The 17,297-nt window shown below is 48.0% G+C and overlaps 1 protein-coding gene across 1 annotated transcript in view; it reads left to right on the plus strand.

The window, feature by feature from the left end:
* LOC148506368 (uncharacterized) overlaps positions 1 to 17,297 on the plus strand; it is an 87,118-nt gene that overhangs the window by 29,045 nt on the left and 40,776 nt on the right. The window contains exons 6-8 of the mRNA XM_088446917.1: positions 1,415 to 1,726; positions 5,424 to 5,762; positions 9,329 to 9,634. Coding sequence (XP_088303043.1) covers positions 1,415 to 1,726; positions 5,424 to 5,762; positions 9,329 to 9,634 — 957 coding nt within the window. The remainder of the gene's footprint in view (positions 1 to 1,414; positions 1,727 to 5,423; positions 5,763 to 9,328; positions 9,635 to 17,297) is intronic.

A 17,297-nucleotide genomic window follows, 5' to 3' on the forward strand; every position in this document is an offset into this window, starting at 1 on the left:
ATCATCATTACTCTGTCTGATAATACTCTCCAGTCCTTCAGTGTTTTATCTAGTAAGAATCATTTTCCTAAAATATTAGCGGAGGGTAACAGTATCGGAAGCAATTAACTAGTCTTCACTCTAGCACCCTGCACCTGTCTCATCCTGCGCAGTTCCTCTTTCCTGCCTGGGGCGTCGTTCTCTGCTCTGGTGCTTTTAGCACACTCTGGTCTTGATATATCAAAAGTTTGTTGGATTAACTGAGTGTGCTAGAAGCACCAGAGCATAGAGCGACACCCCAGGCAGGAAAGGGGAACTGCACGTGTTGTGACAGGTGCAGGGTGCTAGAATGAACACTAAATTAACCATTATTTATATCTGATGCCCCATATATCACCAGTGTTTTCCCTTCTTGTATTTCTCCAACACTAAGAAAGTTTGGTACTTCCACATTCACTAACAGACGGATCAGGATCAGGGCACAGATTTGCTCCTCTGTCAGTACCTGCAACACTTTATTTGCTTAATGTTCTATTGTCTACACTTGGGAATCTTTTCACAGGATAATGTTTGGTTCAAACTTGGTCTAGTTACTAAGCAGTGTTAGGAGACAGAGGGCCTGATTCAGAGCTGAACGCTCTGACCAGAGCGCTCGCTCTGAATCAGGGCTGTCCTATTTAAATGTGGAGCGGCCTTTTGGACGCTCTCATAGCTGTGGGTTACCACCCACAGCTTATGCGAACGTCCATGATGGTGGTCGCGATGGTCAAAGACCATCGTGACCATCGGGCTTGCGACGAGACCCTACGGTAGGGTCTCGCTTCCGCAAGCTCAGGAGTGATTTTGGCTCTATCAGAGCCAAAGTCACTCCCACTGACATCATTACTGATGTCAGTGGGGCCGGACTCAGACGGTAGGCGTTCCCATGGGAACGCCTCCGTCTGGCAGCCATGCCCCCGGCACACCCACCAAAGGGGGTGTGCTGTCACTCACCATCGACAGCATGCCCCCTTTGGTGCGAGACCCCGAGCGACGTATTTCTCGTCGCTCGCCGGGTCTCGCGCATGCGCACGACAGAGCTCCCTCCGCCGTGCGCATTCGCCCAACATCGACCCGCTTGCGAGGGACCATCCCTCGGGAGCGGGTCTGAATGACCCCCAGAGTGAAAAGTGATAAGGTCCCCCACAGTGTGCATGTCCTTCTGTGCAATGCCTGGGACCTCTGGGTCATAAACCCGGACATCCCTCTATTGCAAAGTTCAGCTCTTAACAGGGGGAGAGATTTTATAAGGAAAATACTGTCGATGTTATCGCCAGTATGTACCCGATAATGGGTGGCATACTGTATACGGCATTCCAGATTGCATTCCTAGTACAATCCCACCCATAGTCTAATATTTGCTGTAATACACTAACACTATTTTACACTTTTTCAGGAAAACCACAACTGTTACAGCCGGTGTCCCGGAGTGTGTTTGTCCCTGGAGAGATGAAGTACGTTCTGTCCCTGGAGAAATTCTGTCCCAGGAAAATCGGGATCAGCTGGACGTGTGGTATTGGGGAGTCTCAAGAAAAGATTTCATCCTCTGAGTCACTTACAGATAATCCTGATGGGACCTCTAATGTCTCTAGTGAGGTGCGAATTCCCGAGGCTCTCCTCAGGGATCCCAGATTCATAGTATTGGCCAACTGGGAGCATGAATCACTGGGCACACCTGGATACAAAGAGCTGTCAGTCAGGGACAAAGGTGAGAGGAGGATACAGTATGGGGTTCTGTATGTGTGTACATTACCTAACAATGGAAGAGATCCAGGGCCAGATTAACAATGGGGCGGATGGAGCTACAGCTCCAGGCCTCCACATAAAAATAGGCCCATCAACATGACAACATGATGTTGACTGGCCATCTGCTCTCCACACTGCCAGCCATAAATCATATAGTAATAAAAGTGTATTTCTATTTACCTCACAAAATGAGGCATTTTTTTTCTTTTACATAATTAGAGGGGACATTGGGGCTGAGTATATAGAGGTGTACACGCCCACATGGCACTGGCCACACCCACACAGCACTGGTCACGCCTCCCCTGCTTCTCATAATAGGCCCTTGGTCATTTTCAACTCCAGGCCCGTGTGGCCCTCAATCCGGCCCTGAAGAGATCACTACAGCTCTACAGCACACGTAGCATTGTGGCTAAACACCACTCATTGCTGAGTTCTGTGGGATGAGATCTCTTAAAAGCTTTGAAAGTGTTCCTGATTTTGAGGGTCTTATTACACCATATCAGAGTAAAACCAATTCTTCCCCAATTACTTCTATATCACTATGTGTATCCTGATACTTCTAATAAATGATCTGCATTAATATGTTTTGTCCATATAAACCAACACATATAAAAAAGCAAATAAACTATAGCTCAGTATCTTCAGAACATAACTATAATGCACAGAGGGGGGGGTTATTGTGCACAGTAATGACAGTTGCACCTAAATACTGTACATGCACTAGGCCACACAAATCAGCCACCGATATAACTTAATTGCTGTATGGCCATATTTAGCATGAACAGTCCATATATACAGTAACACCTAGGGGTTCATTTACTAAAGGAAGATTTTGGCTGATTTTTGCATTTTTGTGCCATTTGCCATCTAGTGGGAAAATCAGAGATTTACAAGATTTAAAACTGACGCGAAATTGACCAAAAATCCCACTTTAGAACATCGGACCAACAATCAATATTTTTACATAGACGACAGTAGAAACCGGAGATTTACAAATGGTCAGTTTGTAAAACTACCAAAAACCAATAGCAAACCTGCCCAAATAATAAACCTGCATGAGGCAGGCCAGATTAGGAGAAGCCTGCACAGATCACTGATCTGTGCAGGCTTCTTTGGTCAAAGAAAGTAAATAAAGGGTTAAAAAAAATGGTATGGGCCGTGGGGGGAAGGGTTAGGTTAGGGGCTCCCGAGGGGGACTTGGGGTCAGACAGCCCCCCGGCAGGGTTAGGGTTAGGCTAGGGGAAGGGCGGGTTAGGGTTAGGCACCCCCCCCCCCCGGGAGACTTAGGTTTAGGCTGTGGGGAAGGGGAGGTTAGGGTTAGGCACTTGGGGGGGGTAGGTTTAGGCACTTGGGGGGGAGGTTAGGGTTAGGCACTTGGGGGGGTTAGGGTTAGGCACTTGGGGGGGGGTAGGTTTAGGCACTTGGGGGGGGGTAGGGTTAGGCACTTGGGGGGGAGGTTAGGGTTAGGCACTTGGGGGGGTTAGGGTTAGGCACTTGGGGGGGAGATTAGGGTTAGGCACCCCTAAAGGAGGGTCAGGGTTAGGGGGTAGAATAGGGTTAGTTGTATTTACCTTTTTTAGCTTCGGGATCTTCACTCCTGCCGGGCTTCCACTGTCGGGATTTGACATGCGGCCGGCGGTATATCATACTGATTCCTTATACACAATGCCCATAGTAGTGTCCCTTATACAAAATACCCACAGTACTGCCCCTTATACACAATGCCCACAGTAGTAGTGCCCCTAAGACATAATTACACACAGACACACACAACACTTTACTTAACTGAGTAAGTGGGCTCCTGTGCCCGCTGCCGTCTGACAGCTCCTTGCGCTCGGCACTGTGGGAGAGACGTCCCACCCCAAATTAGGGGGAGGGTTAGGCTGCGGGGGAAGGTTGGGGTTAGGCTGCGGGGGAAGGTTAGGCATTAGGGGGAGGGTTAGGCTGCGGGGGGGGGGGGAAGGAATGTTAGGGTTAGGGGAGAAATACTCCTCCAAACGCCAGAGGTCTGACATGGAAATGATGGTCACAATACCATCGGGACCTGGAAGATGCCGCTGAAGTTGTCGGTAGCTGGTAACTCAACTCTGGGTCACCAGGGACAATATGTTGATATTCCATCACTGTCTACATGATGGATGCAACATCATGACCATGTCGACATTCTCATGATGAATGTTGACATTACGCCTCTGTACCATACCCAACCCAGGTGAGACAAAGGGGGCTGTGAGGCTGATAAATAATACTGATAACCATAAAATTAGCTCTAAGAATATTAGAAATGGGGAAGTGCCAGTGCAATCTACAAATTCAAACAGCTGCCAGAGATTATGGGGTCTAGTTACTAAGCAGTGTTAGGAGACAGAGTAAAAAGTGATAAGAAAGTGATAAGGTGCCAGCCAATCAGCTCCCAACTGTCATTTTTCAAACACAGCCTGTGAGATGACAGTTGGGAGCTGATTGGCTGGCACCTTATCACTTTCTTATCACTTTTCACTCTGTCTCCTAACACTGCTTAGTAACTAGACCCCTATGTTTTAAGTGGTCACACAGAGAATTACTGTGCTGTGGTGCTGCAGAGCTTGGAGGAAGCCAGTCTTCACCCTGAAGCTGAGGGATGCAGCCAATAGAGAAAGCCAGGGGGCGGGGCCACACTTGAACAGTACAAGTCTGTGACTGAGAACAAAATGGCTACACTGCCGCACTATGGCAACAGGCATCTGCCTCCCTGCACCCATCCCAGCCTGCCCATGCTCAGTGGGCCATTGTGAGGTTCTGAATTTGTTGTGGACCCGGGGTGGTGATAGGAGCAGACACAGAAGCAGACTTAAATGAAAAAGTGGAGTTTTTAATAAGTGACTTAGAAGACATGGGAATGGCAAATGAAAAAGTCCAGGTATAGCACTGAAGTGCACTTGATAACTGTAGTGGGGGTTAATAGGAAATGTCCAGATAGTGACAGGCAGGTACAGTCCAGTATACAAGTATGGTGAGCTGTAACTGATGCAAGCAGAGGTAATGAAGTCCAGCTGGGAGTGAAATGAAGCAAGGTGCAGGGAACAGCAGGTTCAGGTACTCAGGCAGGTAAGAAGGTATATGGAGGGTGCAGGTTAAGTCCAGCGGTTGGAGTAGGCAAGGTTCAGGCTAGGAGCATATACAAGCAGGCAGGTAAGGCACAGGTACTCTCTCTCAGCCGCAGCTGAGAAACACGTTGCACAGGCAAAGGAAGGAAGGCTCTGGACCTTCCTAAATACTCAGTGCCACGCTGTGACTGGCTGGAATGAGCACATGACCTACCAGGATTGGACAGCTGGGATCATGCCAACGGAACGGAAACACCGCCAGACCTCGCCTGGCCTAGTGACAATGTGCCCGCATAGAACCACGCGCAGCCAATGCCCCTCGCCAAACACCAGCACCGCTGCCAGAGACCCCCCGCCATAACTACCTCACAGGTAATACCCGGTGACTACCATGCCGAGAAACCCTGGCCGTGACAGCCACATAATGCAGAGAGGCATTAGGAAAGGGGCCGGATGAAATTTGCCCACCCCTTGTCTAGATTAAGTAAACATATTTAAATGTCTATAGAGCACAATGTATTGGCTGTAAAATGTTATTAATGTATGTAACGTCCTGCATGTGGTGTATTACAGAGTACCCATGGATTCCTATAGTGGAAGAGATACAGACACCCAGATTCATTCACAACGCCCCAGTCACCCTGCAGTGTAATATCTCGGAGTATTTCCCGGATGCTGTCACTGTGACGTGGCTGAGGAGGAAAGACCAGGAGCTATGTGAGGAGGCTGATGCTGTGTATATTCCAAACATCCAGTCACATAGAGATACAGATAACACGTATAGCTACACAGCCTCGCTGACCATCGTCCCCACTGTAACTGTCCACCAGGGGGCAGAATACATCTGTCAGGTGGACCATCCCTCTCTGGTGACACCTATAGAGAAAGGCACAGGGACACTCAATGTCCTGGGTGAGTGCTCTAATCATTTGTACCTTTCACATTTCACCGGGGATAGATATCAATGTAAAATGCAATTAATCCTAGTGGAGTCATGGACTATTCCGAACGATCCTTCACTCCAGTTCCAGTTATCTCACTGCTGGGCCTAAGGTGTGAATTTACTAACAATTGTGTTGGTCCGAGATTGCATTCACAGGTGTGATTGGCCATTTTTTCAAACACGGAGATTTACTAAAGGGAAACACGGGTGTGAAACTATGAAACTCTCCGCAGACACGGGAGAACTCACAAATAGAAATAAATACACCATCGGCCAAGAATCATGATTGCAAAACACGGGTGTAAATTAAGCAAACTCGGTCCAAAATAGAAGTTTAAAATAGACCTCCCCCCCCGCCCCTCCCCTCCCCTTTAGCAGAGGGCCTGATTCAGAGCCGGACGCTATTTGCGGCCGCTCGTTCAGAAAAAGGGTCTGGCTATTTAAATTAAGCGCTCGCTCTTTGCGGTCGGTTGACGCCTCTATGTCTGAACGAGCGAACGAAACATGCGCTCACTATTTTGGTAAAAACGCCCCCTGGCCGTTCGCATCATACGTCATCTCCGCTATTTATTAGATTAATCGAGTACATCGAAAGGCGTCTGAACTGCTCGCAGTGCTTGTGGTTGGATTTTCCTACCGCAATCATGCGAGCAGTTCTGGCTAAAAGACAACCAACTGACGTGGTCGATGACGCTGCTATGTTAATTATGCACACCCATTAAACGCCCGTTTTGACCGTTTGGCACGCCTGCGTGCGGATCTCCACTCCCCGTTTTCAAGCACCTTCCCCTGTTACCACCCACAAACGCCTCCTCCTGTCACTCAAATTAGCAGGCATTCGCTATTTTGCGAGCACACGATTTTTGACCGCAATGACTGGTTCGCGCATGCGTACTAAAACCCATTTGCATGCGCAGATGTGCGAACATCGCTCGGAGCGAACGAGCGGCCGCTTGCGAGCGGCTCTGAATCAGGCCCAGAGTGTTTAATAGAAACATACTCAGATTAGTGTAATCCGTGCATGTTTCTGACAGTTATAAAGGAAATAAAGGGTTAATACAAAAATAAAAAAAAATGCTGTGAGGTTCCCCCCAGGTATAACCAGCACTGGTTCAAAAATGACGGGAGACAAAAAACTTAGGGGTCCCCCTGTGTTTAATGAACCAACACCAGGCTCTTGGGTCTGACGCTGGTGATAAAAATATGGGGAAGAATTGGCGTGGGGGTGTACCCCATGTTATTAGGTCCAGCTGGCACCACTAGCGAGGGTGTAATGCCGCACATTAACCTTATGAACCCTGCATCCCCCGGCCAGTGATGCGGGAGATAGCCCCAGGCCTGGGGTACCCAAGAGAGGGGAGGGGGGTTTCTTGGGGGGTTCCCACCTCCCCATGGATTCTCGGCCTGGACTGCCCGCTTTTAGCGTTTGTACATGTTGTAATACAGATTGGCGCGTCCTTAGACACCAACTTCGGTCGCACAATCGACACTTGCAGCAGCCCCACGGCAGACGCAGTGTCATCTCCGCCTAACCACAGCCTCCTATGCCTGCGCCTTTGCGTCTGGGAGCGCAGGCACTTGCACCGACATGTCCACGACCCCATAGAACAGGAACGTCCATCACTTTTTTCGCCACCTTTCTGATACCGTCTGACCTGATCGCAGCAGCGTCTGTGTGCGGACACTCTGTGTAATGCAGGCGCCGTAGGCGTTGCAAAGAAAAACAATCACTCAACTACGTGAACATCGCCATGGCGTGCGGCAATGAATCAGGCGCTATGAGTCAGACCCCAGAACCTGTGATCTCAGGCACGGTTACAGCTGCCTCGCCTCAATCCCATACATTACCCAAGAATATGAACAATACTCTCCCCTCAGAGCATAGCAGCAGGATGCCCAAATATCCACCTGCTAACAAATAAGGGTAAGTTCTATACAATTATGAATACCCTTAAATTGCTAGAGAGAAATAATCGCTGTCCAGACAATAATTGTGGTTCCAAAGCACAAAAAGTTCTTATTGCAATAAAAGAAAGTTACACGCTTTCATCTAGCACAATTAGCGCAAAAACAATTAAATACAGAATATACGATACAGCCCAATACATACGCGTGTGCACTGGTCCCAGCATACAGTCATTAGTCCATAAGCCTGTGGTCATCCAAAGAGAATGGCTGTGTACTAGAACCAGTATGCAAGCTACATACCCTCCCAGAACAGGATTTCCAAGGGTCTTGCTCCTGGACATTCTGGTACGATGCAGGTCATTGGACAGTTCATATAGCATCACTAGGGGTATGTCCCAGTTCCTCAGATGTTGCTTTGTGTGGTTTTCCTGCCGAAGAACTGGTTTAAACTATTAAAAACCACTTCATACAGTTTCACATTCTAACCACTATTTTCATATAGTTCATATCTTGCATATGCATGATACGATTTCCTTGCTGGTCGAACCGGAAATCTGCAAATAAACAGTGGTTTAGAATGATACCAAACATGACATGTCTACTAGCTTATATACCTTAAATATCGTATACCTTACATTTCACAACATAAGTATTTGCTAATAAAACCTCTAATATTTAGCTTTTAATGTGGAGGAACCTTTTTATAAGTTTTGGTATGTGTAAGTGTGAGAATATTGCGTAAAGTCGCTAATATGCGTGGTGCGTTTATGTGTAGAGTGCTTTGATAAACAGCGCAACTGTGCGCTGTGCGTCTTGTATATTTTATGTTTTATTTAATGTGCGTATGGGGTATGGTAGGACTTTCAACAGTATACGGTAGCAATGCAGACGCACAACGCTAATAATCTCATATAGCGTCGCACACAATGGTTTCATGCTGAAGACGTAAGATGGCGTCGTCAGGGGCGACACAAAATGGCGTCGCCCGATATTAAGTTAAGATCTGGTCTCAGCCAATCATCCGGCTTCGACACAGTATAATACAACGCTTTTCCCTAGTCTGGACAATAGGATAAGACAGCTGCAGTCCTCGCTTCTGATCACTTAATTTCACTACTTTCTCTTTTATGTATCATATACAATATGTAGACAAAAGTGATTGGACGCTGACAGCAAATAGATCAGTGAGATTTTAGTGACATCAGTACTGTGTATGGCCACCATGTGCAGTGATTACTGCCGACGTCCTTCCTGGCAAACTGACCACAAGTTCCTGGACAGCAGCAGACGGTATGCTCTGCCATTCCGCCCTTATGTACGGTGACCGACTGCGACACTGAGGAAGGTCGAGTCAGCCTAGAACGCACCCGTCGCTCCAATTCGTCCCAGAGGTTCTCAATAGGGTTAATATTAGTGAAACAAGACGTCTCAAAATACAAACTATTTTACAATTGATTTTGAATAATGATGTATCATACAGTGATGGTATTATTCTTGGTCCAGTTAGTGAGAACAGTCGCTACTACATATGTGTAAATATGATAACATTAGTACATGTTCTGTTCTTCAGTTATCACAGGACCAGTAACCGCATAATGTAATGCTCCAATCTTCTGCTTTTCCCCAGCTAAGCCCCATATGGCGGATCCTATAAAGATCACAGTGGCTGATTCCTCTCGTGTTCTGTTCTCCCTGAGCCTGCAGGCATTCTGGCCTAAAGATATACATATAGATTGGCACTATGAAAATAATATGCAGAAATTTCCATTAGTTCCCAAAAATAAAATGACAGAACACAGAGACTGCACAGCGGATGTCACCAGTGAGTGTAGTATTCCTACAGAAGTATTTATTCACCCTGAGGTCAGAGTGCATGTAACATGGAAACATGAGTCTATGGATGAGCCAGAGACTAGATCACTGTCTATAAGAGGTAAGAACATACTCTATATAAAGGACCACTAACAATTTATTATAGATATATACAATATACTGTATACAACAGGCACCAAACCTAATGTTCCTGAAATGTTAAAAATGTATATCTACTTTATATTTTTGTTTCTGAATCTTTAAAATGGAAACACATTGGAACCAGTAAATTCAACCTAAATATTGATTTATACAGGGATGACAGTTTTGAGCTGGATTGTGACGGATGTGATACTTATATTGTAGACACAAGAGGTAATTAAAATATCGGGGTGTGGTATATTATTTAGACATTCAAAATAAAGACAATGGCTGCACCAAAATGCAATATATAGCACCTATCCTTGTATATCAATGCCTATTTCCCTATAGAGTGCGAGCAGGGCCTTCCTACCTATATATCTGTCTGTTATTACCCAGTTTTGTTCTATTAATGTTTCCAATTATGATGTGCAATGGAATATGTTGCGCTATATAAGAAACTGTTAATTAATAAATAAATAAATATAAGACAATCATAATATAGATACCATAATGTCGACAGGTACATTATGTAGACATGGACATAGGGCCTGATTCAGAGCCGATCGCGAGCGCTGCCCGATGTTTCTGACTGCGCATGCGCCGCTTTCGGCATGCGCAAGCCCGGCTTAGCTACTGAAGTCAGTCGCTCCAGGGCTCGCAACAAGACGGGGTGGCTGTCGATGTTGATTGACAGCTCGCTCCGTTTTGTGGGCGGGTACTGGGGGTGGCCGGACAAGCGCAGGCGTTCCCTTAGGAAGGGGTTACTGACATCACTAGTGATGTCAGTAGTGGACTTCCTGCTCTATTAGAGCAGGAAGTCCACTCGGTCTTGCGGCAGCCTAGACCCTACCCCAGGGTCTCGTCGCAAGCCTGATGCTCAAGCTGTGGGTGGTCACCCACAGCTTTGCGCGCAGCCGGAGAAAAATAAAAACACCCACAGACCCAGCGAGGTTAAAATGCCGACATGGAGAAAATGTTGACAGCCAAACTACAGACCTGCCTTAAATGCATTTTAAATATGACTAAGTTCTGAACTATTTACTGATTATTAAATTTTTGCTGTGAAATAATAACGTATATATTTTTCACAACCTAAAAAAACAACAAAAAGAACATATAGTGACTTTCATTATTATCTGAAATGTGTGTTAATGCAAAGAATACCATTTATATTGTACCTAGATGTCTATATTTTATGTTGACATTCTGACCAGGGCCGTAGCTAGGGTAGTGCGGCCGGTGCCATCACACAGGGCACCACAGGTCAGGGGGCGCTGTTTGGGCCTGTCACATTTCTGTTTATTATCATTCTCGCTTGTAGCTTCCTCTTATTTCATCCCCAGCATCTCCTGGCCTCCCCTATCTCTTCCCTGGCCCTTCCTCATGAGGCCATGGCCCTCTCTCAGGTGCACTATATTATGTCCCTATTTATCCCCAGCATCTCCTGGCCTCCCCTATCTCTTCCCTGGCCCTTCCCCATGAGGCCATGGCCCTCTCTCAGTTGCACTATATTATGTCCCTATTTATCCCCGGCATCTCCTGGCCTCCCCTATCTCTTCCCTGGCCCTTCCCCATGAGGCCATGGCCCTCTCTCAGGTGCACTATATTATGTCCCTATGTATCCCCAGCATCTCCTGGCCTCCCCTATCTCTTCCCTGGCCCTTCCCCATGAGGCCATGGCCCTCTCTCAGGTGCACTATATTATGTCCCTATTTATCCCCAGCATCTCCTGGCCTCCCCTATCTCTTCCCTGGCCCTTCCCCATGAGGCCATGGCCCTCTCTCAGGTGCACTATATTATGTCCCTATGTATCCCCAGCATCTCCTGGCCTCCCCTATCTCTTCCCTGGCCCTTCCCCATGAGGCCATGGCCCTCTCTCAGGTGCACTATATTATGTCCCTATTTATCCCCAGCATCTCCTGGCCTCCCCTATCTCTTCCCTGGCCCTTCCCCATGAGGCCATGGCCCTCTCTCAGGTGCACTATATTATGTCCCTATTTATCCCCAGCATCTCCTGGCCTCCCCTATCTCTTCCCTGGCCCTTCCCCATGAGGCCATGGCCCTCTCTCAGGTGCGCTATATTATGTCCCTATTTATCCCCAGCATCTCCTGGCCGCCCCTATCTCTTCCCTGGTCCTCCCCCATGAGGCCATGGCCCTTTTTTGGGTGCTTTATGTCCCTATTTGAAAAATGAGGGGGGCGATATTCTTTCTGGCACAGGGCACCAACAAGTCTAGTTACGGCTCTGATTCTGACCTTGTCAAAATGTCGACATTCAAAATATAGGCAGGTCAAGTATTTTAACTCTGGACATTTTGATATCAAAATGTTGGCAACCAAAATGTCCACTATTATAGTATAGGTTTATAAACATAGTTAATCACTCAACATATAGGCAGGTTTACATGCTTTGGTTGCCTCTTATTTATCTAGCTACAGTATATAGGGGATTTACGCTACTGTGACAGGTAGGGAAGCCAATCTTGGAATCTCAGACGTTTTTAAGTCCCAAAACCACCCGGAATTATAATTATTAAATCTCAAGAATGGCAGGATGCAAAACGCAAAGTGTATTGGGCCGGGGGCAGTGGCATAATACTTACCTTCTCAGTTCCGGTCGCATTATGCCGTCTGCCGAGACTCTCCCAGCTGCCTTGAATAGATGAAGTCACATGATGCAACTTCTGTTAGTCACTGATAGGCTGGGAGCGCACTGAGCGGTGACATCACTGCATGGCCCGCTTCCAACCAATCAGAAAAGAGGAGCTCCTTCTGACCACCGCTGTGCCACCAAGGTAAGTGAACGGGGAGTGGGGAGGAGGTAGAGGGATGCCAGGGGGGAGGGGGGAATTAGGGAGAAGGAAAGCAGGGGTGTGGAAACATATCATGTGGCACACAGGGCTGGAAGGATAGCATGGAGGACAGGATGACATTACTAAAAGGCAGAGCAATAATAGTTTCTGTGTACAATTCAATCCTAGTGACGGAGCTTAGTGTTAGTGTGACGGGGGCTTAGCACAATGGTCGCAGCAATTACTTCATGGTGCAGCACATAGCCAGCGTTACTGCACAGTTCTCTAACAGGGAGGTGACAATGATTTTTTATTATGTGACATTTAGGGGAAGACGACTGTACGGCTGACATGATGGGATCAGTGTTTGTGCATGCTCAGTGCACTTCTTTACGTGACCTGTGGCTGTCTAGCCCCTGTGAACTACACATACCAGCATGCACTGCCACAGATTGTTTTTAGGGCATGCACAAACTGCTGGCAAGGCGTGCTGGCGTGTAGTTACACATACAGTAAGCTGGATGGTCACAGGTTGTCTCCCCCTGTTATACACGTACTGTATCCTGATATGACCTCTGTTTGTACATACGCAGTGCACTTCTCTTATTGGGAAACTTTGCTATATTTCTGCATTAGGACTAGTCAGCATTATTTTATCTGTGTCAGCATTTTGGCTGTCGACATTATAACTGTCTACAATGTAGTGGTGAATAATTTGAATCTATCACAATGTCGACAAGGTCGACATGCATTACTAGACACTAGTTGTATCCCTGTTACTGTGCTGCAGCATCTCACTTACTTTAATGCGAGAGGAGTATTGTGAGTATCCGCACGTCTGCACGTGGCAGCCCGTCCCACCCACTGTTTTCCCATCTCAGACAACGTAATCATCACTAGTATATGGACTTGTACCCACCCAGGGCCGACTCCATGTCTACTAGCACCCTGAGTGATGGCTGCAGTGAAAGCACTCCTCCGGTGGTGCAGCTGGTGCTGCAGTTGCTGACAAGCCCGCCAGTCTTCATCAGTCCGTGACCCTGGCACCTATGGGCACAGTGCTGGAATGTCCCCCAAGCCAATCCTTTACCCACCCTATACTGGTGCAAATGATTCATCTGAAACAGCTGTCCCAGTATGCGATCACAGGAAACAGCCCTGTTTCTTGGGTGTGTAATGAGAGTGTAGTCCAACTTCCAAGCCACTCCCACGAAATGGGGCTGTCCCTTGCGATTGCAAAATTGGCTGCAAAGTTATCGCCCAGAAACTCCCATTTGTCATAAAGGGGGAGATGTATGTTGAGGTGATGTATTTTAAAATGGTAACAGCGCACATTGGGCTGGATTCAGCAAGGATCGCAATTGCAAAGCTGCACGCAGGCTATAGATATATGATGTATGCATGCAGGCTATAGATACATGATGTAGGCACACAGGCTATAGATATATGATATATGCACGCAGGCTATAGATATATGATGTATGCATGCAGGCTATAGATATATGATGGATGCACGCAGGCTATAGATATATGATGTAGGCACACAGGCTATAGATATATGATGTATGCATGCAGGCTATAGATATATGATGTATGCATGCAGGCTATAGATATATGATGTATGCATGGAGGCTATAGATATATGATGTATTCACGGAGGCTATAGATATATGATGTATGCATGGAGGCTATAGATATATGATGTATGCATGCAGGCAGCTTTGCAATGTGATCCTTGCAATAATGCAAATGCAACCGGAGTTGTATGACACCCCCTGCTGTGTATGGCACCCCCTTCTGTGTATGGCACCCCCTGCTGTGTATGACACCCCCTGCTGTGTATGGCACCCCCTGCTGTGTATGACACCCCCTGCTGTGTATGGCACCCCCTGCTGTGTATGACACCCCCTGCTGTGTATGGCACCCCCTGCTGTTGCTGTGTATGACACCCTCTGCTGTGTATGACACCCCCTGTTGTTGCTGTGTATGACACCCCCTGTTGTTGCTGTGTATGACACCCCCTGCTGTGTATGGCACCCCGTGCTGTGTATGGCACCCCCTGCTGTGTATGACACCCCCTGCTGTTGCTGTGTATTACACCCCCTGCTGTGTGTGACACCCCGTGCTATGTATGTCACCCTGTGCTGTGTATGGCACCCCCTGCTGTGTATGACACCCCCTGCTGTTGCTGTGTATGACACCCCCTGCTGTGTATGACACCCCCTGCTGTGTATGACACCCCTGCTGTTGCTGTGTATGACACCCTCTGCTGTGTATGACACCCCCTGCTGTGTATGACACCCCCTGCTGTTGCTGTGTATGACACCCTCTGCTGTGTATGACACCCCCTGCTGTTGTTGTGTATGACACCCCCTGCTGTGTATGACACCCCCTGCTGTTGCTGTGTATGACACCCTCTGCTGTGTATGACACCCCTTGCTGTTGCTGTGTATGACACCCCCTGCTGTGTATGACACCCCCTGCTGTGTATGACACCCCCTGCTGTTGCTGTGTATGACACCCTCTGCTGTGTATGACACCCCCTGCTGTTGCTGTGTATGACACCCCCTGCTGTGTTTGACACCCCCTGCTGTTGCTGTGTATGACACCCTCTGCTGTGTATGACACCCCCTGCTGTTGCTGTGTATGACACCCCCTGCTGTTGCTGTGTATGACACCCCCTGCTGTTGCTGTGTATGACACCCCCTGCTGTGTATGACACCCCCTGTATGACACCCCCTGTATGACACCCTCTGTATGACACCCCCTAAGCGACACCCCCTTCTGCATTTGCAATTCGAGCACTGCAAGAAAGGTCACAGTGCTGGGATCACCATCGCGACCATCAGGCTGGCTGGCTTTCAAGCCCAGCAGACTGCATACGTCCGTGCAGTCTCTGGGCTGGCCACTCCCGGAAACCGGGGCGGACACGCTGGCCTGCCCCTGCCCTGCCCCTTAAATGCCTCTGCCTACCAATCAGGCAGAGCCATTCAAGGGCTAGTGTGCGTGTTAGCAGGACCCATTCTGCACACTCGCAGTATGGGTCCTGCGCATGCACAGATTCCCGATAATCGGGATAAATCTGCGTTCAGCAGTTCACTGCTAAATTAGCCCCATTATGTGCTGCAGTTACCCTTTTCCTTGCATGCGCCCATGTCATTATTCAGCGCCACTATGCCTAGATAGTGCGCTGATCTGGTGTGGCAATGTATGACCGGTCAGTGGCAATGACCATTCTGACAACTGCAGCTCTCTATTTTGACAGCTGTCATTTACACATCACTGCACTGTCCCTGGCTGACGGAATATGCAGCCAGGGACTGCTGCTCACTAAAAACAATACATTTATTCCTCCATTAGCTGCAGGTGCCGCTGGGGATTTCTCACCGGTGTATGTGCAGAGTCACTGCTAGCGCTGGTCAGAGCAGTCACAATAGGGGAGAGTGGACTTCACCAGACAGGTGAGGTAACACTCTCCCTCGTCGGCATCTGCTTTTATAATACATGACGTCGGTAAGTGGTCCTGCTACGCCTCGGTAATGTGTGAAGCAGGGCCATGCGGTTACCGACCGGTAAGCACCCCATCATACATCTTTCTCCAAAGTGTGGTATGTAAACAGATGGCTCAATCCATTCGCAGCATCTATGTCCATCCATTTGCGTATGTCTGACCTGCGCAATTGCCGATTTCTGTCTTTGGTGCATGTGCAGCACAGACTTGTCCTCATACGCCATTGTGCAGCTGCGCCAAACGGCCCCACTCATCGCACAAGGTCCTGTACGACTTGGTCGTACTGTGCGTATTTGTGCATCTTATTCGCACAAATAAACCCACTGGAAGAGACAAAACTGCACTGATCATTTTGATGTGCGACATTTGTACATACGTGTGCGATTGAGTCTGAATCTGTACACGATGTTCTGCGATGAAGCGGCCTCGGCTTTTCCTCTCTCCATGTTCCTGTGCGGTTATAGTCACAGCCCGGCGTCTCTAGTGCAGATTGAGGGGTGAAATTTTTCTGATGGGAAATTTTAAGAAGATTAGCAACGCTACACCGCTCGGCACAGCTCAGACGTGCCAGGCACCTTGCGCCGTATGTCGAATTGAGGCGCAAGATGCACCATATGCTAAGCTCCGCGAGATCCGTGCACATTTACACTTGTGTCCGACTTAGAATCAGGCCCAATGTGAGGAGCTCCATTCACAGCAATGTTATATTCATTTCTATGGGATTTCTACCTGTAGCGTATTTCCCAGCATAAGGTGATGGAACAACATTCTGACTCGCTACATCATGCTCATACCTGTAACGGGGATACCGATATGCACCTTATATTACCAGACACAAAGAGCAGCTTCTGCCCGGCACCTCCAGGCTTCCCCATTGATTGGCAGGAAAATATGGTGAATGTGTCCTGTCTGTATCTATGGCAAGTTTTATTATAGGTAAATGTGGTACAGATGTGTCCTCACTTGTTGTCCGTTCACCACACACATTGTACCAGAGGTGCCGGGCTGTGACTTTAACCACACAGGAATTGGTTTTTACACACGAACAATAGGCCTGATTCAAAGATGGACGCCATTTGCAAAGATGAAGCAGCGATGCTAAAATATGCTAATGCTGCAGGAGGCGTCTGAGGACGAAAGATGCCTCCTGCCGGCATTGCATATCCGAGCCACCATCGGTCACACTCAGAATGGCCGTCTCAGCTCCGTAGCCGAGGCCAGTAAGTCTGCGTCGGAAGACTCGGACACTGGCCCAGAGAACGGGGCCGTCACAACCCTGTTTTTGGGAGCGATGGCCATTGCCGCTTGTTTCCCGCCCGGGGGCGCTGCGTCTGGGA

The sequence above is a fragment of the Taudactylus pleione genome, unplaced genomic scaffold (genome assembly GCF_031769625.1).
Source record: "Taudactylus pleione unplaced genomic scaffold, aTauple2 ptg000407l, whole genome shotgun sequence".
Taxonomy (NCBI): Eukaryota; Metazoa; Chordata; class Amphibia; order Anura; family Myobatrachidae; genus Taudactylus; species Taudactylus pleione.